The sequence below is a fragment of the Microtus pennsylvanicus genome, chromosome 1, assembly GCF_037038515.1.
Source record: "Microtus pennsylvanicus isolate mMicPen1 chromosome 1, mMicPen1.hap1, whole genome shotgun sequence".
NCBI classification, from domain to species: domain Eukaryota; kingdom Metazoa; phylum Chordata; class Mammalia; order Rodentia; family Cricetidae; genus Microtus; species Microtus pennsylvanicus.
Genome location: NC_134579.1, coordinates 180,058,033 through 180,082,110, shown reverse-complemented (window position 1 = coordinate 180,082,110; position 24,078 = coordinate 180,058,033). Strand labels below are relative to the sequence as shown.

General features: G+C 38.3%; 1 protein-coding gene across 1 annotated transcript in view; it reads right to left on the bottom strand.

The window, feature by feature from the left end:
- The window catches only part of LOC142831494 (uncharacterized), a 125,848-nt gene that overhangs the window by 18,230 nt on the left and 83,540 nt on the right, over window positions 1-24,078 (bottom strand). Inside the window, exon 5 of the mRNA XM_075941721.1 lies at window positions 23,987-24,054. Coding sequence (XP_075797836.1) covers window positions 24,016-24,054 — 39 coding nt within the window. The 3' untranslated portion in view covers window positions 23,987-24,015. The remainder of the gene's footprint in view (window positions 1-23,986; window positions 24,055-24,078) is intronic.

Here is a 24,078-nt window from a genome sequence, read left to right as displayed (position 1 = left end):
GGGCAGCAATTTAAGTATGAGCACTTTAAATCACACACTCTCATTTCAGAAGTCTTTTATAATATATATACACATATGCATTCATCTTTGAAATGAAAAATTGCAGTCTGACACAAATCAAATAACGTACTATGTACCATATACATCAAAACAATAAATGTAAGAATCTACATATTTTTTAACTTCTTGAGTTATTTTTTAAAATTCATCAATGCAACCAATTTTATACCATATATCATGTGATAGCATGTTATATTTATAATATATATTCATCGTTTATGATAAACTTTTTGATTTAAAAATTATATCTCATATTGATCACTTATCTCTTTTCACTAAAAGTGTCTTCCGATTCTATTCCCCATCTCCTTAAGTAACTCAGATTTGTGCCTATTTGACAGAAAACCATTTCAAATGAAGACTTCAACACACACTTTTGAGCAGTGGTGTGTATACTTAACTACTCCAGTCCACAAAATGAACAGCATTAAGTAGTACTTGCCTCCAATAGGGTCCTTTCATTTGGTTAGGAGCCCATCTAGAGAAATTGCGCGTCTGATTATCTAAAAGGGAACATTCCTCAAGCTGAATCCTGCATTGCTTCCTTACAGTCTTATGACTTCCAGCAAAAAATTTTTTTAAGATTTATTTATTTATTATGTATACAACATTCCTTCCATGCATGTTTGTATGCCAGAAGAGGGTACCAGATCTCATTATAGATGGTTGTGAGCCACCATGTACGTGGTTGCTGGGAATTGAACTCAGGACCTTTGGAAGATTAACCTCTGAGCCATCTCTCGAGCCCTTCCAGCAAAATTTTTAAGTTCTTTGAAAACTTCCTACTATTGACATCAAAGTATGTAGTAATATGGAGCGGCGGCAGGGTTGCGTCCCCAAATCCCCAGCCGCCTGGCTCTGCCCGGCTAGCTTATGCCCCAAATAATTACACGGACACTGTATTCTTTTAAACACTGCTCTGGCCCATTTCTAATCATCTGTGTAGCGCCCCTAGGTGCGCTTACCGGGAAGATTCTAGCCTAAGTCCATCCTGGGTCGGAGCTGGGGCATGGTGTGCGTCTTCCCTGGAGCAGGTAGCATGGCGTCTCTCCTGAGGCGTCTGCTCCGGAGAGCAGAGCTGTGGAGTCTGACCTCACTTCCTCTTCCTCCCGGCATTCTGTTCTGTTTACTCCACCCACCTAAGGGTGGGCCTATCCAATGGGCCTAGCAGTTTCTTTATTGCTTAGAGCCAATGAAATCAACAGATTGATATGACACTCCCACATCACTTCCCCTTTTTCTGTTTAAACAAAAAAAGGAAGGCTTTAACCTTAACATAGCAAAATTACATATAACAAAACAGTTATCAAGTAAAGGTTACATCAGAAACATCTATACATATAACAAAATTGACCGTAAATCTCTATCAATAAAGCAAAATCTATACTAATGCAAATTATTCATGTCTATATCATATCCCCCTTTAAATGTAAAAGAACATTTATAAACCATATTTGGGAACATGGGCGCAGTTTTTTCTCTCCAAACTGCTTCCTGCTGAATGGGGGCGCTGTTAATCAGATTATTTAGGGTGTAACCTGTGTGCCAGGTTTATCTCAGTTGGCAGTTGAGCAAAGCAATTTTCTGAAGATGTTCACAGCAACCCTTCAGGAGGACGTGGTCCATCATACCAAATCGGAATAGAAGAAATCCATAGAGTCTCATCCTCTGTGAAAACAAAAGAAGACTCTCTCCAAAGCATCATATCCTTAGACCCAAATTCTGAAATCGTAATACCCTTATATCCATTCTGGTTTAGCTTGGCAGCCCATGTAATGAAATGTCTCTCTGTACTTAGCTCCTTCACAGTCAAAAATTTTAAAGAAAACACAATAATACAAAGAATCCAGACTCTCTGTGAATTTTTCATCTTTACGCGGCTTATTTTTCTTTATTTCTTTTAATCTCTTAACTATCTGTACTCTGTCTTTTTAAAGACTTTACCTTTTTTTTTTTAAACCATTAACTTTATTCTCTATATTCTTTTTCTTCTCTCTCCCAAGCCAACGTACATTCATCCAACAGTGTGACTCATTTAGTGGTCTGAATCTGTCCTATTGTGAATCTGCAATTTTTTACTATCCAGGAGCACTTTGATTTGTGCCTTTAAATCATTAGGCGCTTAAGAATCTAAGCTGTGACATTCCTAAGTTAACTCTTTGCTTTTTGAGCGTATATCTTTGACCTGGAATAACCCTGTAGACTAGGCTGTCTTTGAACTCTCAGAGATCCGCCTGTCTCTGCCTCCCAGGCATTGGGATTAAAGGTGTTTGCTATTACACCTTGAACTCACAGAGATCTGTTTGTCTCTGCCTTCTAGGCACTGGGATTAAAGGCGTGTGCTACCACACCTTGAAGTCACAGAGGTTTACTTTAAGAATTTTAACTTTTAGTCTGCATATATTTTTAACACTGTAAATCATTTAAAATTTTTCTTTGTCTCTGAATCTCTCTTTACTGTACATCTCTCTTTTTCTAACCACATGAGTCCTTAATTTAGCAAGCAATATCAGTAGAATTAAAGCCGTGGCTTTGACGGCTAGATGTAGCCCATTCCTTAGCTTTCCAGCCTCATGGCTGAGGTACTGGCTGTAAGGTCCCTGCCAGCCAGCAAGCTACAACAGACAACACTCAAGTCCTCTCTCGGTAGCTGGCCCTCCTGCCTCAAACAGTCAGAGTTTGCCCTGGCAGGACAGCCCAGAAAGCCGGCATTTTTAAACAACACAGGTTTGTTCCTGCTGCTGAGTCAGGAAAATTTCAAAATGGAGGACATACCATTTTGGGCTAGCTCTGGGGCCACCAGGTAGGAGCGGCACTCAGCACTTTAATTCTGAGACTGAGCGTGCAGCACAGAAATTCTTTTCATCCAAGTTACATCCAAATCTGACACGCAGAGCACTACGCAGTCTGAAAACACGTCTCTGTATGGCAGCAGGAATCCGCCATGCTCTTCCGCCTGCCTAAGCCTGATTCTGCCTTCTGCCCAGGAGCAGGCGGGGAGCTCTGAGTCATCGTCACGGTCTCAGAGCACTCTTCTTCTGATCCCAAGCGGGAACACAAACATAAAGCCAGAGTTTGCACTGGCGGCACAGCCCCAGGAAGCAGCGCTTTAAGATAACGCAGCTTTTTTTCTGCTGCTGTTGCCGAATCAGGAAATCTCTCTACAGCACGCCACCAACAAACAGCAAAAATCTGTGTTAAACTCTCTCTCCCTTATTTTTAAGCCTTCTCAAGTTTTTTGTGGACTCAGTTAGCCACACGTCTGGGCGTCATTTGTAGTAATATGGAGCGGCGGCAGGGTTGCGTCCCCAAATCCCCAGCCGCCTGGCTCTGCCCGGCTAGCTTATGCCCCAAATAATTACACGGACACTGTATTCTTTTAAACACTGCTCTGGCCCATTTCTAATCATCTGTGTAGCGCCCCTAGGTGCGCTTACCGGGAAGATTCTAGCCTAAGTCCATCCTGGGTCGGAGCTGGGGCATGGTGTGCGTCTTCCCTGGAGCAGGTAGCATGGCGTCTCTCCTGAGGCGTCTGCTCCGGAGAGCAGAGCTGTGGAGTCTGAGCTCACTTCCTCTTCCTCCCAGCATTCTGTTCTGTTTACTCCACCCACCTAAGGGTGGGCCTATCCAATGGGCCTAGCAGTTTCTTTATTGCTTAGAGCCAATGAAATCAACAGATTGATATGACACTCCCACATCAAAAGTAGGATTAATATAATCTATTTTACTGCATTGGACCCAAGCAAATAATGTCTCTAAATGTTGCTCATTAGTAATTTCTTAAATGAAAAGTATTTAGCTACCGATTACATTAATTTATCAATGCTATAATAGAATATTGTTATGGACACCAATGGCCTTCTTAAGCCGCTCTGTGGATAAAGTTTTAGAGACTGCCTATGGTATGGGTTATAATGAAAAAAGATTAAATTGGAGACATTCCTCCTGAGTTGGTGTTTAATAAAAAACAAGTGTATAATCTGTCAGTATGAACATACACACCACTTTCACTGTTGCTAATATATTCTTCAGCATCTGGACCAGAAAAGCCTTTTGTAACAGAAAACCGCACTTCCTTAACCCCACCCTTGAGAGTCTCTCCCTAAAGGAGAGATTTCTACATTCTCTCTGCAATAAACACTTTCAGTGTTGTCTTCAGGACTTAAACTGGATCCAGATCCTCAATTGTCTCATGATGCTTGGAAGATAATCTTTAGTCTGAGTACTGTTATAATTACAACAGAGAAGGTCACAGGCAGAATTCTTCATCACCACACTTCGCTCGGCACTTGTTAACTTCTACTATATATTCTAACTTAAGTAAATATAACCCCAAACAAAGCGTAATGGTAAAATAAGAGACTTGGCTAAAGAGTGAAATTGTTCATAAAAGTGGCATGGATAAATAAGTTGACATATAGGTATGATATTTCAATATATTTACTATATGTATACCTATATCTATATTTATAGATACATAGATATGTATGTATTTGTATATATTTTACATTTTTCTAATAGCGTATTTATCCATTTAATTAAAAATTCTTTGGAATGTCTTTTAATCTATCTTTGGATAAATATAATTTTTAATCTGTTTTCCTTTGCTGTAGAGAAAAGCCAAAAAATATTAAATAAAATGAGTATGAGTGTACCCGCTCAAGCTCCACTTTGTTCTTTTCCCCACGACTTTATTTTTCATTATAGGAGAAGAAACCAGTTTAGTGTTTCATCAAGCAAAAATTGAATCAAAATCACAGTAGGAAAATTTTAAGCATTTAGAGGACTTTGTACGTCATAAATAAAAAAAAGAACTGAATAGCAAATAACATGAAAAATCATCTCTTCAAAATGCTTTTTGTTCCTCAAATCATAATGCTTATATTATCCTATAATCAAGTTAAACAGATGAAAATATATTTAAATGGATTCCCTTAACCTGCACAAAATCTTTTGTAAAATAAAAATGTCACTCTAGTTTTGTTACATAAGTACAACAAGTTCAAAAAAATAGTATTCAAAATGTGTTTTTAAAAATAAGTGAAAAAATAATTTTGTAACCTATATGCATCTATCACATTTTTCAAAATGCCTGAGGAAACAACACTTTAAGAGAAATGCATTAAAACAGGATTCCTTTATGGGCAGAGTGACCAGCAGTGATTTCTGTTTTTCCCTCCAAACTTCATTGTTTTCCAAACTTTCTGTAGTGAGAGTTTTTAAAAGTACTTGTTTTTGCTTTCAACGTCATAGTTACATGACTACCCTCCTTCCTTCTCCTTCCTCCAACCACTCACATCATCCTCTGCCCTGATCTCTCTCAAATTCATGGTTTCTTTGTAGTGGTTATTACATATATACTAAGAGGATGCTTATAGTAGGAAAACAGACAAAATCATTTTGAACATGCCCTGCTTTTAAGCCCTCTGATGAAAATTCCCTTGTGCGATCTTGTGTTGTAGGATGGTCATTAGTCTATTTTAAAGAAACAGAAGGTGAGAATTAGCCTAGCTAAGAGGGAAAGACCAGAGTCCATTCATCCTCACTAATGCTTCCATCTGCGTCTTCTGGGACAGTTGCTCAGCACAGCTCAGCTGCTTTCAGCCATGTCTTACTGAGGATCTGCAGAGTGCTTCGCTCAGTGCCAGATTCTGGGGAATCAGCCACAAAGGGACTAAGAACACAACAGTGACACACGTGTAAAAGTTGAGTTCCCCCGCTTGAAGAAGGGAATGCCTAGCTGACATAGATTGGTGCTGAGTTGCGGCATAACTGGAATCGTATCACAGAGAAGCAATGTCATTAAAATGTATGAGTGCATCTTTTTCTCTGAGCACTGGAAAACCAAAAAAAAAAAAAAAAATCTCCATGTTACATAGAAAAAATGAGTATGAGAAGCGTTACCTAGAAATAGAGACCAATGTCAAGGAAAACTATTAGAAGGCTAATAGGAAGAAAGGTTTGATGAGCAAATCTATAGAAAAGCCTATTGTTTCCAAATGCAGATGACCATGAATGGCTTTATATCAAAACGAGAGCAAAAATCAAGACCTTAAGGTATCCCATCTAATGACTTATTAAAAATAGTTTGTTAATAGTAAATACAGCCTATAATAGTGTATCTAAAATTCAATGAGTATGGTACAGATAGCATCAAATATAGTGTTTATTTAGTGGACTTCACATTATAAATATTTTCATTAAGACAAGTTGGATTATTCAACAGTTCATAGCAGTATTTAATATTTCTAATTACACACACAGTTTTTATTCAACTGCATAAAATTAGGTCATTTATAACTTGACATATCTAATGTATAACATGTGTATCTATTTGGTAAGTGATCACATATATATCCATAAAATTGGTATTTTTCACAAAATTCTTTACTATATTGTAACCCCTGAAATAGCTCACCTTGTTTCCCTTACAGCACAAACTTTTAAAAATTCATGGAGCCTTCTACTCTCTGTATATATAAAATATCTATTCCTACCCTCATTCTGACAGGAACAACTCTTCCAAGTTGAACCTGACCAAGCACACCTCAATATCATCTCACTTCATTCCACACTGACAGTTATGACGTTTGACAACGGCAATGATTACTTTTACAAGTCAACTTAAATGGGCCATAGGATGCTCTGATTGTGATTAAGCTTTAGCTGGATATGGCTAGGAGAATGGCTTTGGGTGGGATTTAAATCTAACATCATGGGCATATGCAAAACGCATCGTCCTCCCCAGGGTGGGCAGGCTTCGTCACACCCCCTAAAGATTGGGTAAGGAAGAACTTGATCCCTCTGCCTGTCTTTGACTTACAGCATCAGATTTCCTCTACCATTGAACTCGGACTTGGACTGGAGCAACAGTCGTTCATCCTGGTCCTTAGACTTGAAATGAGACTAGAATAAACAGAAGTTTATTCAAGAGTTTGGGGGAGAGAGACCGAGAAGCAAAGAGGCATCATTTAGCACTCACCTTGATCTTTGTAAACTTTTATTCTTCTGAGGTCATGAAAAATTATCTTTCTTATTTGCCAACATAGTTATCAATTAAAAAAGAGTTTTAAAAATATTTGATCCTGATGTTAAACATATCATGTATTTGGTTTTCATGGTTGTCATAGTTTTGGGGTTTGTTTATTTGGTCACTAAGTTGTCCATAATTCTAGAAAATTTAGCTCTGGTTTTAAATTTCAATTTTTCTACATCCAAGTACTAACAAAGTTTCCCTTTTATTTGCACATTTATAGATATTCAAATATATAAATGTAATATTGTTTAATAGTTTTTATTTTAAATCATAGGTTCTCATTTTTCCTTCTTAGTCTTGACAGTCATTTAGCTCAAAATAATAACACCATTTACTTTCACATCAGCCCACAAATTACAATTCCAGAGAACTTAGACAACAATGAGGACTCTACGAGAGACATACATAGATCTAATCTACATGGAAAGTAAAAAAAGACAAGATCTCCTGAGTAAATCGGGAGCATGGGGACCTTGGGAGAGGGTTGAAGGGGAGTAGAGAGGCAGGGAGGTAAGCAGAGAAAAATGTAGAGATCAATAGAAATCAATAAAAGAAGAAAGTAAAATTTATTCTCACCATGCATTTCCCAATAATTCATGACCAGCTACAGGATTTGTTCCTTCCTGTGGCCTATGGCATTAAAATTAAGGTGTGATTTTCTGTGCTGTTTCAAACTCTGGTAAAATGGTGAGAGCCTTGTTTTACTTAATGGCCTGTTTCTCTCTTCACTCTGCTGCCATGGTGGAACCCTAGTTAAAACATCCTTATTGTGGGGAGCAGGCACAATTCCTGCTTATCCCTAGTAGCAGACTTTAGCTCCGAGTAGGTGCACGGCAAATCCTAACCTCTTTGGGAAATCATGGACAGGATTCTCTCTTTACTGTTCACAGTGCCTGGTTATTCACTCCGACCTCTTCAAGTCTTTGTTTGGCCTCCAGTGTTCTTGGCCTTGTCCTATGAGCATTTGTGATCCCAAACTTTTGTGGATATTGTCTATTCAATGATCCATGTGTTCAACCACTGCCAGGTTCTCAGAGAGGACATCTCTGCCTTACCAATGAGGTGAACAGGAAGAAATGCAAATTACTGGTGTTAGGAATTACATAGCCTTCAAAGCATTGATATCTAAAGAATATCTAGTTATGATAAAGTAACTGCACTTGGGTAGCTGGTTCTGAAATAAGCCAAGAGCTGAAACAGGACCTTTAACTGCTGGAGACTCTGAGCTGTGGGCTATGTGGTAGCATGTTGTTTCTATCAACCATTATTGTCTCTTTCCATACAACAATTCTCTTGTGTTCAAGGTGATGTCACATGGTATCAGGTTAAATACTTCTTTTACTGAGGCTTCTGCTCAGTGATGTGGGACTCTGTATGCTGTGAATACCATAGGTGAATAAAGAAATTGCCTTGGCCTGTTGATAGGGCAGAACTTAGGCAGTATGGGAAAAAACTAAACTGAATGCTGGGAGAAAGGAGGCAGAATCATAGAGAAGCCATGGAGCCCTGCCAGAGACAGATGCCATAACTTTAGCTGGTAAGCCACAGTCATGTGACAATACACAGATTAATGGAGATGGGTTAAATTAATATGTAATAATTAGCCAATAAGAAGCTAGAGCTAATGGGCCAGGCAGTGTTTTAAATAATGTAGCTTCTGTGTGATTATTTCAGAGCTGAGCAGCCGGGAACCAACAAGCAGCTTCTTTCCAACAAAAGGGCAGCACCCTGACCAAGTAGAAGTTCAGCCTTACTTTCTATGATTCACTCTAGAGTTCTCTGGTCACTGTGTCTATCCCGGTGACTGCCATGGGTTACTTGAGGTTACAATATAGATGTTTGTAATTGTGAGTACCAGGGACAAGCCAAAGGACAACCCTTTGTAAGATTGTGGAAAGGAAGAAGACCACCATCCTGCAGAGAATCAAGCATAGCATTCCAGTTGTTGTTCATGCAGGGGTAGTGACCTTGCTGGACTCCTGGGCTGTCGCTTCCCTTGCTGCTGTCACTTGTTTCCTTTTGACCCCCAAGGGCATCAAGGTTCACATCCATGGTGGCCCGTGGCCTGTGGCCCAGGTGCTGATGAAAACAAAAAGGGGATAGGGAGAGGAAGGCGCATTTGGCACTCAACCAATCTTGGGATGCAAAACCCATTGCCAATATTCCCTGAACTCCATACTGTTGCCTAAAAGCACACCAAAAAGCTAAGTCACAATCACAAGCCCAAGACCCCATGCAAGCCATAGACTTAGGACTTTTCTGGATGTGGACCTCTACCCAGGAAGACGAGCTAGGAATCCTTTGAGGAAAAAACAGCCACTTTTAATACAGGCCAATAAGGTCCTGAATATTTCCCCATAACCACCAAAAGTCTGTGAAATAGATGGTTAGGTAGAGACAAAAGTATAAAATGCTGCCTGATTAGAAAGAAAAAATTATCGCAGATTTTTTTTTATTTAAAAATGGTGATGAAAAAGAGAAAGAGGAAGGGTTTGCCCATGTGATAGGAATTTTGGGGCTATTGTGGAAAGTGGTTTTAGTCAAGTTTGAGTCATGATCTAGCATTTGTTCCCAGCACCATATCAATGACAGTGTTTCTCTAACAACAAAGATCCTAATCCTTAGAGTTAAAGGAAACATCCATGGCATGCAGCAGGACAAATGCTTGGCATCCTTGTGAGACCGTGTGCAGGGTTTCAATCCAAACTTTAAACATACAAATTAACAATAATCTTGAGGCAGACCTGTGAACATGAAGATACTGATTTCAGGAAGAACTTATAAATATGATAGAGGTGAAGAGGACCCTCCCCAACCACCTTTATCAAATATATTCAGTGCATGACCACCACAAAAAAATGATTAAAAGATAAAAGTTAAAAACCTAAATACAGAAAAAGGAAAACGGGGAGGGGGGGGGGAGGAACTCTGATCAAAGCTACACAAGCTAACCTGACTGGAATTTTAAAACTTACCTGAAAAAATTTGTAGATCAAAAGGAAAAGAGCTCTGATCTTTTTTTGTGTCTTCAGAATATAGGTTCACAATTTACAATGATATCTCCTGAAATGCACCAATTGGTAACTTACCATGACTTTAAATAAGTCTAAGGAGGAATGCAAAGATAATTCAGTGGTTAAGAGCACTGACGGCTCTTCTAGAGGACACGAGTTCAATTCCCAGCACCTGCAAGGCAGTTTACAATTGTCTCCAACTCCAGTTCCAGGAGTTCCAATACCCTCAGACAGACATATATATGGGTAAACAAAAAATCATTTTGTGCGTATGGTGGCGGTGCCTTCGTTTAATCTCAGTACTTGGGAGGCAGAGGTAGGTGTATTTCTGAATATGAGGCAGCCTGATCTACATAGTGAGTTTTAGGACAGCCAGAGCTACACAAAGAAACTCTGTCTAGGAAAAAAAAAACAACAAAAAAACAAAAATAAAGGACCACTAGCTGTGGAATCAGAAGTAATTACTAAATTTGAACATATTGTTTCCTATAGTGTTGGAGGAATATGTTAAGCACAAAAACAGAACAATTTATCATTGCCTTAGTCATCAGAACACACTGCCTTAAAGTATCACATAGTCTGCATAGACATTCTTACCTAATGAAAATTAAATTCATGACATAAATTTATTTGACAAAATGAGAAATCCCTGATTCTACCACCTCTATTCCATGTTAAAATAATTAACATGCCTCATTTAATTTAAAAAAGTGTTTTCAGGGATTAAAATTTATTATATAAGAGCCGGTGAGCGAAAGATTGATTCTTCACTGATTCTCCATTTTTTGTTCAATTGGTCTTAATTTGTCCCATTCTTGCATTGTGGGGAGGGGGCCAAAGGATGATGTTCTGCAGTGGCTTCTAAAATCTTAATTTATGGCCCCATTCCATAAAGGCCCATGTATCTAACAACCTCCTGATTGAAAGTAATGACTTACCCAATCAATAATTTGCAAATACTTTACTACGATTAATTTGACTAAGATGACGAGTTTGCCCCTCATTTCAACAGCCTCTTGATCAGAGTTGCTTTTGTATACAAGGAGACATGATGCACCTTAGCTGAGCTCCTTATGGCGTCCAGGAGCAGCAGTGCTAGGGCACACAATCTTTGCAAAAGAAAAAAATTACACATAATGATTTTTTTAAAGGAGTGAGAAAGGAGCTTACAAAAGAAAATGGGTCACTACCTCAGACATAGTAGAAGGCCCTTCCACCTCTATTAAATACTTTGAAGTCACTGGTTAACCCATGTGCCCTTCATTCCTGTCACTGTCAAGAATAGACACTGACATTCTCTTCATCCACAAAGTGAACACAAGTTCAACATCTGTGATAGTTTGGCTGATAATGGCTCCCATAGGTTCCTATGTTTGGATACTTGGTCCCCAGCTGGTAGAAGGGGTTGGGAAGGATTAAGAGGAATGGCCTTGTTGGAGGAGGTTTTTCACTGGAGTCTCAAAACACTTGCAGCACTCTCGGGGTACCTCTATCCTCTGGGTTGCGAGGATAACTACACATGGCCCTTCGGAATCTAATTTTAAAAATGCCTCTTTTTGGCCTCATACTATATTCCAGTAGAGTGGCCAACCATGAAATTATATGAGAGTCTTGGAATAGAACTTCATAGAACTTGAACCTGTTCTCAGAAGTACCCAGTCACCTGTTTACCTTGGGTTCTTGAAGTAGTGCCCTATTAGGTTGGCACGTCTACTAGGAACTCGGATACAGAATGAAGTCACATCTGGGCATTTTTACAAATTCTTCCTCAGGAGGGGTGAACTCTTCTCTGCTTTCTTATTTGACAGACATCATGGCATTCATGAATTCCTCCATTTCTCAATGTTCTTAGCAATATGACAAATTTCTTGTGGTAAACTGAATAAATACAGTAGTAATATTTCTATTATACACAATGGATCTTTATGGAGAGTTTTTATTTTTGTCTTCTAGTCAAAACATTTCTAATAAAGGAAAAAGCCAAAGGGTGGTTTATTGGGAACATTGTAGGCATTCATATAAGCACTGGATGCCCTGGCCAATGGCCCCACTTGAACGTTTTTGCCAACTTGTAGACCATTACCAAGAGTTTTTCCCTTAGGTAATAAACATTGGGAATTTCTTGTTTTGCAGATACTCAAAAGGATGAACTGGGTCAGCACAATTCTCCTAGTAGGTTCACACTACAACTTAATCACAACAGCATACTCTGATGTAGGATTCTTTCTGTATACTGTGAATGTTTTTTATTACCATTGGTTAATAAAGAAACTGCTTTGACCTATGGCAGGGCAGAATATAGCAAGATGGGAAATCCAAGCACAGATAGAGGAGAAAAAACTTAAAGTAAGGGAGACGTCAGCCCGTCACCAAGGAAACAAGACATGTAGAAAATGAGGTAATGCTATGGCCATGTGGCAATAGAGAGATTAGTAGAACTGGGTTCATTTAAGATGTAAGAGCTAGATAGAAATATGTCTGAGCTATTGGACAAACAGGGTTCTAATTAATAGAGTTTCTGTATGATTATTCAGGTCTGGGCAGCCAGGAAATGAAAGTGAAGTCTCTGTTTACCGTACTTGTTATCTGACTAGGAGTCCTAGACAACAATAACAACCTGGGAAATCATGTGATTTAGAATACTCGGGCTGAGAGCCTGAGGAAGACATGTAGTAGGAATTCAATCTCCCATAAAGACGTAGTGATACTTAGGCTTGGGAGACAGCCAGGGTAAGAAGTCTAATGATCTTTCCAAACAATTTTTATTTAAAACACAACTTGGAAAATGATACACCTGACCCTGCTAAGTGTCACTCTCACCAAAGGCATTGATTGGTGTCTGGAGATAATGAGTTCTATGTCAGTGTCACACAGGTCCCTAAGTTGCCATTGTTGGCTGGACAAGAGGCTGTGTAGTAAAGTTCACATTTTTTATTGCCATCTCAAAATATGTTATCCTTTTTGTTAGGTGGGTGATTTGCATACAAGTAGAGATGTTTTTGCCAATTCATAAGAGTCTCTGTTATCATCTGGTTATAAACTGTTGTTCACTAGGTTTAATAGCACATATCTATAATCTCACAACTCAAGAGGCAGGTTCAGGAGGATTGCCATAAATTTGAAGCCTGCCTTGCATAGTATGTTTCAGGCCATCCGGGGTAACATGGTGAGACCCCATCTCAATACAAAATGAAACAAAACCAAACTAACCAATCAAGCAACCATCAAAAGCAAAACAAACCACCTTAAATTGATGTCAGGCATGAATTATGGCTTAAAGCCAAAATTTAAGGCTGAGCATCTGATGCAATACTCTGCAGCTGGTCCAGCCATACATCCCCTCACCACTCTTCCTGTAGATAAGGTTTCTGAGCCAGACACACGTTCTTATCAAAGGCACCAAGCACCGCTTCTAAAAACCCTGCATTAGCAGGATTCTACTCTCTGCCTCCCTGTATAACTGTTCGAGCAAACCAATTACATCTTTTCCTCAGCAGCCAGTGGCATCTGCACATCATTATACATAAAAACCGGCCTGTCTGTGGCCCTGAAAATATACAGTGTTCTCCCCATGCCCATTTCCATTCCCATGCTGTCACTATATGTAACTGATGAACTGCCCTCAGCTTTATGACTTAAGCGTCAAGTTGCTTTTAGCATTTCCTTTCAATAGGGGTGAATAGATGAAAACATCGCACAGTACCCATACCACTTTTCCTTCTCCCTTGAAAAAAAGCCTGCAGGATAGAAAGGGGAAAGGTGTTGGTTTTACATACATCATGTGTCCACACCAACCCTCAGTGGGGTGCAATTTACCCTATTCTGTACACTGCAATCTACAGTTGTTTCAAATGTAACCCCAACATTGAGTTGAAGTATACAAAACTGCATGTGGTCCAGTCTAGGATATACGAAGTTTAATGTTTGTTTAAACCACTTGTATTAGTGTTTGAAACCTATTGAATCATTTCGTTGTTTCTACCACACTCCTCTAAGAGCCTGGAAACTCTGAGGTGGTCTTTAAGCTCATCAACCTAGGAGTCTCTGTTTCTTATGACTTCTCTACCTTTCTAAGGCCCTAGTACTTATGGAACTTCTCTACCTTACTAGAATTTTCCCTGGAAATTAGGATGTTATTCTCTCTCTTGGATTTATTAACCCCACTAAAACTTCTATTGATATGTCTTTGCTGCTCAATTAAAAGGGCTGGAGACCTGGGGACCTCAGCAAATACTCCATAGCCAAGTTCTCCTCAGATTATGAATTCTCCCACTGGCTAGTAAATGATTCATTTCCCTTCCCAGAAACATAAAACCTTACTCTTATGTAATTGTTTGCTTTTTCCTCCTCTAAGGTTTGTTCTCAGTTCTCCAGTCTCATCTCAGAAGGCTGAAGTCAGGTTATTGTCAGAAGCCATTCTGGTGCTCATGACTGTGGCTCTTTGTTTTCACTTAACAAATGTCAGTTACTTGGGTGATCTCTTGTGCTAGATTGTGTCTATTATTTCCAGCTAACAGTATTCACGCAAGACACTAAAGGAGGTTTAACCAGTAAAGAAATCTCAGTTAATAATTAAATTGTTATCAGGCATACAAATTTAGCAGCTTTTCTTCAATGGGCCTTTAGTTAGGCAGCTGCTTTCTATTTGTCTATAGGCTGTATATTGCTTTATTGCATTATTTCATTTGATTATTGTTGCAAATATGAGTGTGTGTGCGCGTGCGTGCGCGCGCACATGGGCGAAAGAGAAAGCTTATAAATGTGAGATGAGTAAAACTGAATTTTCTAGACGTTAAGAATCTTGCCCTGTGTTAGGATTTAAATTTCTTATATGTAATTCCAGAACATGGGTTTTTAGTGATTTCATTATGTTCTATCCAGTTTCCATTGACCTTTATAAAATTGGATGATATTAATATGAAATAGAAATAGCTTAATTTAGAAATAAGCCTCCTAAAACCTACTTAGTACATCCATTTGTCACACGCATGAATCTCCTCAAACAAAGTATTGTCCTTCTGTGATCCCAATACTCTCTACAGTATTTCTACTTTATTATATTATATTGTATTAGAGTGTGTGTGTGTGTGTGTGTGTCTGTTTAACTGTAGTGTATGTGTGTGTGTTTGTTTGCATGCCAGTGGTCATGGAAGCCAAAAGAGTATTATAACCCTGGAGCTAGACTTGTAGGTAGTTGCTGCTAACTGAATTCAGGCCCATTGCGAGAACCACTGAGGCATCTCTGCAGCCCCATTGCCGTAGTGTTTTATACTCAAAATACTGTTTAAGCAACTCATCTGATTCAAAAACTTTGATTTGAATTTACTCTGAATTTTTTTACTCTTAAAAATATAGGTCATAGAACTAAAAAATATAATTTTGAAAATAATGTGTGTTCTTTATGCTCCTCATTAACTATTATACAGTTTATATATGGGAATAACATACTTCCATATTCATTAAAATTCTTTCATAGAATAAATAGAAAACTCTTGTAATTTATGGTATAAACTTCTATATAATTTAATCACTATGCTATGACTGGGTGAGTTAATATTACCTTCAGCCTTATTTTCTTTTCAAAATAGGTAACAGAAATTACTCATTAAAAACAGTATGAGGCCAATGTGAACTTTTATTTTTAATGAACTTAAGAGTCTTTCAAATGTTATTTTAGAGTTTTCTTGGTGTACTTTATCCTTATGGCTTTTTATTAGAATATTAAAATGATTTACGTCTTATAAAAGACATTTTCTCTTGAAAAGGAGAAAAGACACAAATAATGCAATAGAGGAAACCACTGTTTGATGCACTCACAATAGCAGACAGTTGGGGGCCGCATGCTACTAGCCTGTCCTTTGAGTCATTTCTACATAGTAAGGCAAATCCACCTGAAATGCTGTGCAAAGTCCTGCAATTTCCCTGTGAAACATATAACGAAGAATTTGTGGCCTTCTCCCAGCTACATATGCCTCAGCCTAAATATCCTTTAACCTTAGCTGTTGAATGAAGAGCCACTTTTCTCCATCCATCTGCCCTAACATTGACCTCGTCGAATTTCGCAGCCTTTAGATACTATCTTTTATAGCTTTGCTAACAGAATCATTTCCCTCCTGATGCCAGGCAGTGTAAATCAATGCCTCTTCTTTCTTCTGTGCTGTTCTGCCAGGAACTGGATTCTCACCTTTGCACTTGATTAAATTGTAGAAAGGAGAAGAAAAATAAAATGAGGTCTCTGAAAATTACATCCCACCTCTGCCTGCCTGGAGCCTGGCAAACAGAATTTACAGCAAATTAGCTCTTCCTGAGATCTTTTTTAAAATCTTAATGTGAGAGCCACAGGGGACATACAGGAGAAGGGAAAGAAAAAAAAACCTCCACAAAACCAAAACCAAAGAAACCCTATTTGCTGAGGATTAATCTTATGCCAGAAGAATGAAGAATGTGGTTGTCTAATTTGTTTGTGTATAACCGTCAATGATGACAGTTCTTATCAACGCAGAGTTCCCTGTATTCCACGGAGCTTTGGCTTTAGACAGTCTAGTATCATCTGTATTCTTAACTCTGTAGGTAATTGAGGCTAACAGGTTTGAGAACTGAGTTAGAATACAGCTCAAGTCATTACACCTTTCTCACTGCATCTTGTAATCTCTTCTCCACCTTTTCTAGACTGCATTGATTAATTGGTTCTCACATCTAAGAGGATATGTCACTCACTTAGCAGGTTATAATTGGTGGTATTCGCAATGACAAGCTATGCGCATACTCAGCCCTGGAGACCTACGAGCTCAGTTTCAGACCTAAGTAAAATTTTCCTTTTAGTAAATTAAAAATTGAACTAAATTATAAAATAAAATTTTGTTACTCTTGTTACATACATCAGGATATATGTTGGTGTCTTCCTCTGGTTTCTGCTGCCTTTCATTCTCATGAGCAAGTATGAGGCTCACTGATAAAACAGCTTAATATCGTTGTCACTAAGTGTTATGTAGGATACTTTTTTCCTTCTGGAGAGACATAGTTTCCTGGGAGGCAAGAGCAAATATTTTCTAAGCATCGGCCATGGACATCAAGGATTGAGGGGCACACTCCAACTGAACTTCATATCCACTGATGATCTGCTGCTCTCATTTGAAAAGCCTGTCTTTACAGACAGGAAGTTTTCAGTGAATCTGACACAAGAATACAACATCTGTTGCTATTTTAAGCATTCTACATTGGTTTTCTAGGCCACCTGCATGAATGAAGAAAGACTCTGAGTTGTCCTACCACTCTGTTTACACTCAAATTCTTCACTGACATCCTATGACATTTGTTTAAGAATAACGAAGAACTTTGGAATAGGAAAATTCTCCCAAACCTATTTGAATTATAATAAGTGAAGAAAATACCATCAACAACAATGACAACAACAAAACCAAGCAAACAAACTAGAAAATAACCACCTGACCCTACAAGGGTCTTCAGTAAGAGACGAGAAAGAGTTGCTCACAGAAAACGTTGCTCAGAGACGCTCATTTGGCTGGAAGGGAGCCTTGCCATCTTGAATCTATTGACTGAGATCTCTTTGGCTCTCTCAGAGATATAAAAGACGGAGAAAGCAAAAGGCAATACGGAAAAGATCTCATGCATTTAACTAGAGTTTCACAAGTATTACTCTACACGTTTGCTTACCCGAATCAAACAAATCAGAAGAAACATTTGGAAATGAGGTCGATATTTACCAGCTTCATAAGAGAGAGAGTCTGAGGACGAATGTGGGAAAGAAGTGAAGAAGACACTCCGTGAATGCTTTATACTGCCTCAGGCATGCTTTAATTAAAAGATGAAGCTCAATATCTGATCAATGCGATCGTTGTCCTTTCTTTCCCCAACATAATATTTTTATTTATTATTTTGGAATTACACATAATGTACCCCAGCCACATTCATTCCCCAGTCCTCTCAGGTCTGCCCCCTTAACCCTATGACCCTCATCAACCAAAAACAAGTCCAATTTAGGTTGCACATGTGGTCATTGGAGCATGGTCAAATTCCCCATGGCTATCCCCTTAAAGATAACTGAGTCCTTCCCCACCCTTATCACAATTTTTAAGAGTTTTTCTTGGTCAGATTTTCCCAGATCAACTGTATACCCTACCCTCTTTCTTAACTTCATTCATTGATATGCATCTTTCTGCTCTAGCAGTTTAAAGATCCCCCAAAACCCCTTTTAATTCATCCTATCCAAACCAACTCTTGGGAAACCATTCATTCACTCATTCATTCATGTACAGGTTTATGCTCTAAACTAAATGACCCAACACATTAATGGTAGCATTTCCACCAATTAACTAATGGAAAAGAAGTATCTTTTTTTTAAAGGTGGGATACATGTTCCATGAATCAACAAAATTTTGTCTTCTACCTATTTTCAAGTCCAGAAAGGATATTAGGCTTGTGTTTCTAGTACAACCAGATCCACAACATGAGGGAATTTCTTAACCACTTTAAGCATCAGTTTCCTTGGTCCTTTTGTGTAATGCTCCCTCGATGTTTGCATTGTAGGCAGGAATACCTATGTGTCTTTAGTTTTCTTTCTAGTAAATAAGTAGCTACTACCTGTGATCTCATTGATTCCTTGTACTGGCTGGTTTTATGTCAATTTAACACAAAAATTAGAGCTATCTGATTAGAGGGAACCTTGAGAAAATACTTCCATAAAATACAACCTTAATTTTCTGAATTAGTGCTTGTGGGTGATGCAATCCTTGAGTTGGTGATCCTGAGTTCTATAAGAAAATGGGCTGAGCAAGTCATGGGGTGTAGCATGAAGCGGCAGCCTGTGTTCCTGTATTCTTTTAAACACTGCTTGGCCCATTAGTTTCAGCCTCTTACTGGTTAACTCTCACATCTTGCTTTAACCCATTTCTAATAATGTGCGTAGCACCACGAGGTGGCTTACCAGGGAGGATCTTAACCTGCGTCCATCTTGGAGAGGAGAGCTATGGCGACTGCTTCACTCAGCTTTTATTCTCCCAGAATTCTGTTCTGTCTACTCTGCCTATCTAATTTCCTGTCCTATCAAAGGCCAAGGCAGTTTCTTTATTAACCAATGAAAATAACAAACAGACAGATGACTTTCCTCCATCAATGGGGAGCAAGGCAGTAACAACACTCCTCCATGACTTTTGCATCAGCTCCTGCCTCCTGGTTCCTTCCCTCCTTGAGTTCCTGTCCTGACTTCCTTCCATGACGAACAGCAATGCTGAAGTGTAAGCCAAAGAAAGCCTTTCTTCCCCAGCTTGCTTTTTGGTCATGGTGTCTCATTTTAGCAATAGAAACCCTAAGACACTTGTGTTACACACACCTACTTGAATCAAACCTAGACTTTCTAGCCACTCATTGGAAATAGCGGATTGCTAAGAAAGAACAAAATGGCTAAACCACAGTCTAATTAAGTTCCCAGCATTTGAAAATCAATTTGCTTTCACTTTAAGACCTATGGACTAAATATACTAACTGTAATAACCTTAACAGTTTAGAATTTGGAAGTCTTTTTACTAAAATTTACTAAAATTATATCTTATTTGCATCAAAAGCATAAGCTTCATATAATTATCATGTGCACGATGGCTCTTATTTGTGTTGAATAAAAATGTTGTGGTACAAATTCCCTTGTCATCAGTCCATTGTCCCTGAGGCTTTTAGTCCAAGAGCAGTTCAGTTTTAAATTCCCAGATACACACTGTGCCCTAGAAAACAGGGATTTCAGAAAGCCTGGAATCCTCAAATGCTGGGGTCTGTGAGACTCTGACTATATGCAAATATGCAAAGAGGAACATTTCCGGCATTTTCAGTAGCCCCTAGTCCAGCATATGGAAGAATGCAAAACAGCATAAGAGCTCGAATTTTTCTTTTTTAAATGCAATCATGCATAGCATTCTTCAGCAAATGTTTATGGGTCACAGAGAGAAAGCTGATGCTCCTTCCATCTCCTCAGAAAGCCTCTAAACTCTAAAGTACTGTTGATTGCCATGACTAAAATTCTAAGCCAGTTCCACAGTAAATTCTAGAAGGCTTTATATAACTTGAAACATGTTTCGAAGGTGTCTTTCAATATTAAAGTAAACTAGTTATAGCAGGAAATAAGTATTTCTTTGTATTCACAGTATTTTTCAGCTGAGGCCAAATAAGATGGACATTTTGCTTTAGAATCTAAAATTCTTCTCTTTCATTTAATCATTTTTAAACTTACCTTCAGATTTATTTACAAAACATAGGTTATTCATCTCTCTATTTTAATATACACTTAATAATTAGCACTATACATGAAATTTGTAGTCTTTTAAAAACTATAACTCCTTTTTATTGCCCACATTTTTGCATAATCTCCTCCTTAGTACACTGGATTGTACTGACTACAATGATCCTGTGATGGAGAAAAAATAACAACTTTTTCATAATACATATTAGTGATGACCTTCTGATATTAAAATTAAAAAGTGTGCTACAGATTTTTTAAATGTTTAGAAATATTTTAGTAGATTTGTTTTAAGATGGTGATCTATATTTTACATAAGAAATTTGCATGTCCCTCTGCTCTAGATGATCACATACATAGTCCACTTTCTTTTCTACGATTTACTGGAATTGATATGAACTAATGGATGTGGTTAAAGGCAGCCAATCAGAACAAAATGAGATAATCCATGAGTAATTTGTCACATAAACACACTCACATGAACACACATATATGGCATACACACATATACACACATGCAAATAAAGAAATGAGTTTACAGGATCTGAAGAGATAACTCAGCCCTCTCTCTCAGCACCAGAATCTGAGCTGAATATCAAAAACCCATGTTTAAATAAATGCCAGGCATGGTGGTATTCATTTGTAATTCCAGAGTTAGTGAATTAGAGACAGATGATCCCTAAGGCTTGTTGGTGTGTTCTTAAAAACACTGCAGTAGTCTAAAGGTGAGGTGAGAATAATTAACAATGTAGCTCATGTCTCCTACTTAACAATCCATAAAATCTCAAGTGATTTGCATTTAAAATTGACCTGTTTTCACAGAATTATATGTGGCAGAGCTAAAAACAATCAGTGACAAAACATGAGATCCACAGGCTTTGCAATGGTTTGTCACCTGATCTTGGTGCTTCTGTTTCTTAAATAAAACCTTAGGTGAGCACATAAGCTGTCTAAACCTCTGCTTAGACACAAAACCAAACCTCCCAAAGTTGAGGAGACTAAGTGTGACAACGGAGTCAGTGTAGACGACCCATTAATGTTGAGACAACCCAGGAAGGGTTAGCTGGCCACTTCTGCTCATCTTGAGAGGTGTTCATCTCTCTTTAGAAACATGGTCTTCCTCCTGGATTTTTTTTTCTTAGAAAAAAGCACAGCCAGGGACCTTGAGAAAAAGCACAGCATAACAGGCAGGACAGCAACAGTAGAGGTGGACATGAGAGACACAGCCTGCCTCTCTTGGGTCTCAGAGGCGTCCTTGCTAAGTGATGTTCCTATGGAAGACACTCTTGAAGGTGGATACTTGAACAGAAAAGTTGTCTCAAAGAGCACTTTCTACTTTTTCACTGCAAGACTGATCAGAAATCCAGTTCAGCAATCGAGAAACTGGTTTCACCTGTGTTAGCTGCTCCCGAAATGGTAGAGGCAGAGCCAGCCTAGTATTAATAGTACAACAGGAATAGAGTGGAGTTGGGGGCAGAAATTCTAATCCCTCTCTTCTGCTGTGACCTTGGGCAAAAGGTTAAGGTACTTCCCTCCTCCTTGAGTAAGAGACTTAAACTAGACAGTATTCACAGTCCTTTATAGCTGAGAAACTCTGCCATCTAGTGTGTTTCACTCCTGGCTTTTATTAGACATCCGCAACACAAGTCTTTCACTCCTTCCACGTAATCTGGACCTGGCAAACATAAATATATCCCCTTACTCACACAGGCCAGACATGTGCATAGCTTTCTGTCCCAAGACCTAGGGACGAAGTGAGGATGTGATTCAAAATATAGAAATCAGACAGGTTTCTTTTTTTTTTTAATTTAAACTGCTACTCAATCTGCTAAATCAGGACATTTCAGGAGGACAATATCTAGGGACACTGATTCCTTAAAACCCAAACAAAAACATTTTCTTTAATATTAATGACCAAGTAGTTCGAGAATCACCATGAAAGGAAAGGCATCTTTCTCAAAGTCTGGCACACAGATCAATTTGCATTTCCAGTGTCTTAGATGTTTGCTGAAAGCACTGGGAAGTGTGGCCAAGCACCTGTCCTGAAACAGTTTTCTCGAAGACTTTACAGAGACCAACTTAACACATAAAACAGTTCGTAGATGTTTACTAAGGAACATCATCACCGGATAAAAGCTCAAAATTTATGAAAATGGCATAGGAAAGATGGGGAAATAAGATAGTATTGTCGACATATTTCATTTCTATGTAGCACTGCTTCGTTATTTCACTTGGTTCCTATCACAACCTATCGAATCAGTTCCATAGCGTGCCTTGTACTGTCAAAATGAACCATCATCAGAAAGTTCAGGTAATTTCCCGAAGATTAGAAAATTAATAAATAGATGGATTAGAACCCCAAAATCATCTCACATAACGAAGAAACAGATCACACCAGTATAGAATGTTTAAGAGCTGAACACGCCCTTTGAAATAAATGATTTGCTAAAACTCATCTGATGAGGCAGCTAGAAATATGTCAAATGCCTATTGACTGGTTGTATTGGCTACCCTGCAAATGGTAAGGTTATTATAGCAACTATAGATTAGCCAAGATAAAATCAATATTAACTAGTAAGTAATAGTGATTCGAGGATTTCGCTGGATCATAGAAAGATCTTAAGCAGTGATCATTTCAGCTATAACAACCCTCACATACAGATATTTACCGCTCTGAAACCCAGGCATATGCTGTCTAGGTTTCCCAGCTAGTAAGGATGCTGGTGAGTGGCCTTGCTCTCTTGATGTCTGTTTACACTATGGTCCCTGGAACTGCACTCTCTAACTTAATGTATATCCACTCATCTTTGGCTTTAGTGATAAATAAAAATAGCCTTATTAAACCCATAGTTTTTTTAAAAAAAAATAAAGAGTGAAAATACTATCATTGCAGATAACATTTAGAGGAAAGATTTCTATTTGTTTTTCTCTTACTGGTTCCTCTAAATTTACCTAAAAACATATCTGTAAATATGTTTGCTTATCTTCAACTCTTCACTAAGTAGAACAGGATGGGTCTGTCAGATTGTCAGATCCAGAACTGACCCATCAAACACAATTGTTATGACAGAGTAGTAGGCTTTTAAAAATGTGTTGAAACTGAACAAACCTTAGTATGTGAGATGCATCATGAGCCATGAGCTTTTAAAAAACCTACTAAAACTGTTAAGCATGGACAATATGAGTCATATGACTTTTAAATGAATAAACATTCTTCTCTTTCCTGTATTCAAGCCCTTTCTTTTTTCTCTTCCTTCTTACCTGTGATATACACTTTCTAAAATATGTTTACATAAGGTACCTCATTAGATCAATATGTAACATGCCAGCCTCATCCATATGTGGAAACATATACACATAAGAGAAAAACTCAATGAAAATGTCATCAAAAAAGAAGAATTGGCCAAAGAATAAATGTAATATTCACTAGCTGTACATACATGTGGTAAATGATTTCTGATCGTGTTTGGTTTCATTTATAATATTTTGTTGCTGTCTTTGAAGAGAGGTCGATTTTTCAAATTTTCATGCCTGTTCATATTGTGTGGTTATATTTGATCAAACAAAGGAGCTATTTCTTTCCCAGAGTCAATATCTAATTTTTTTAGTAGAGAAACATGAAAGGATACTTACAAATCTCTGATTAAAATGTGCTGTTATTTCTAAGAGAGGTGAAGGGCGATGACAAAATTCTTTCTTTCCTGAAAATGGAAAACAAAAAGGGA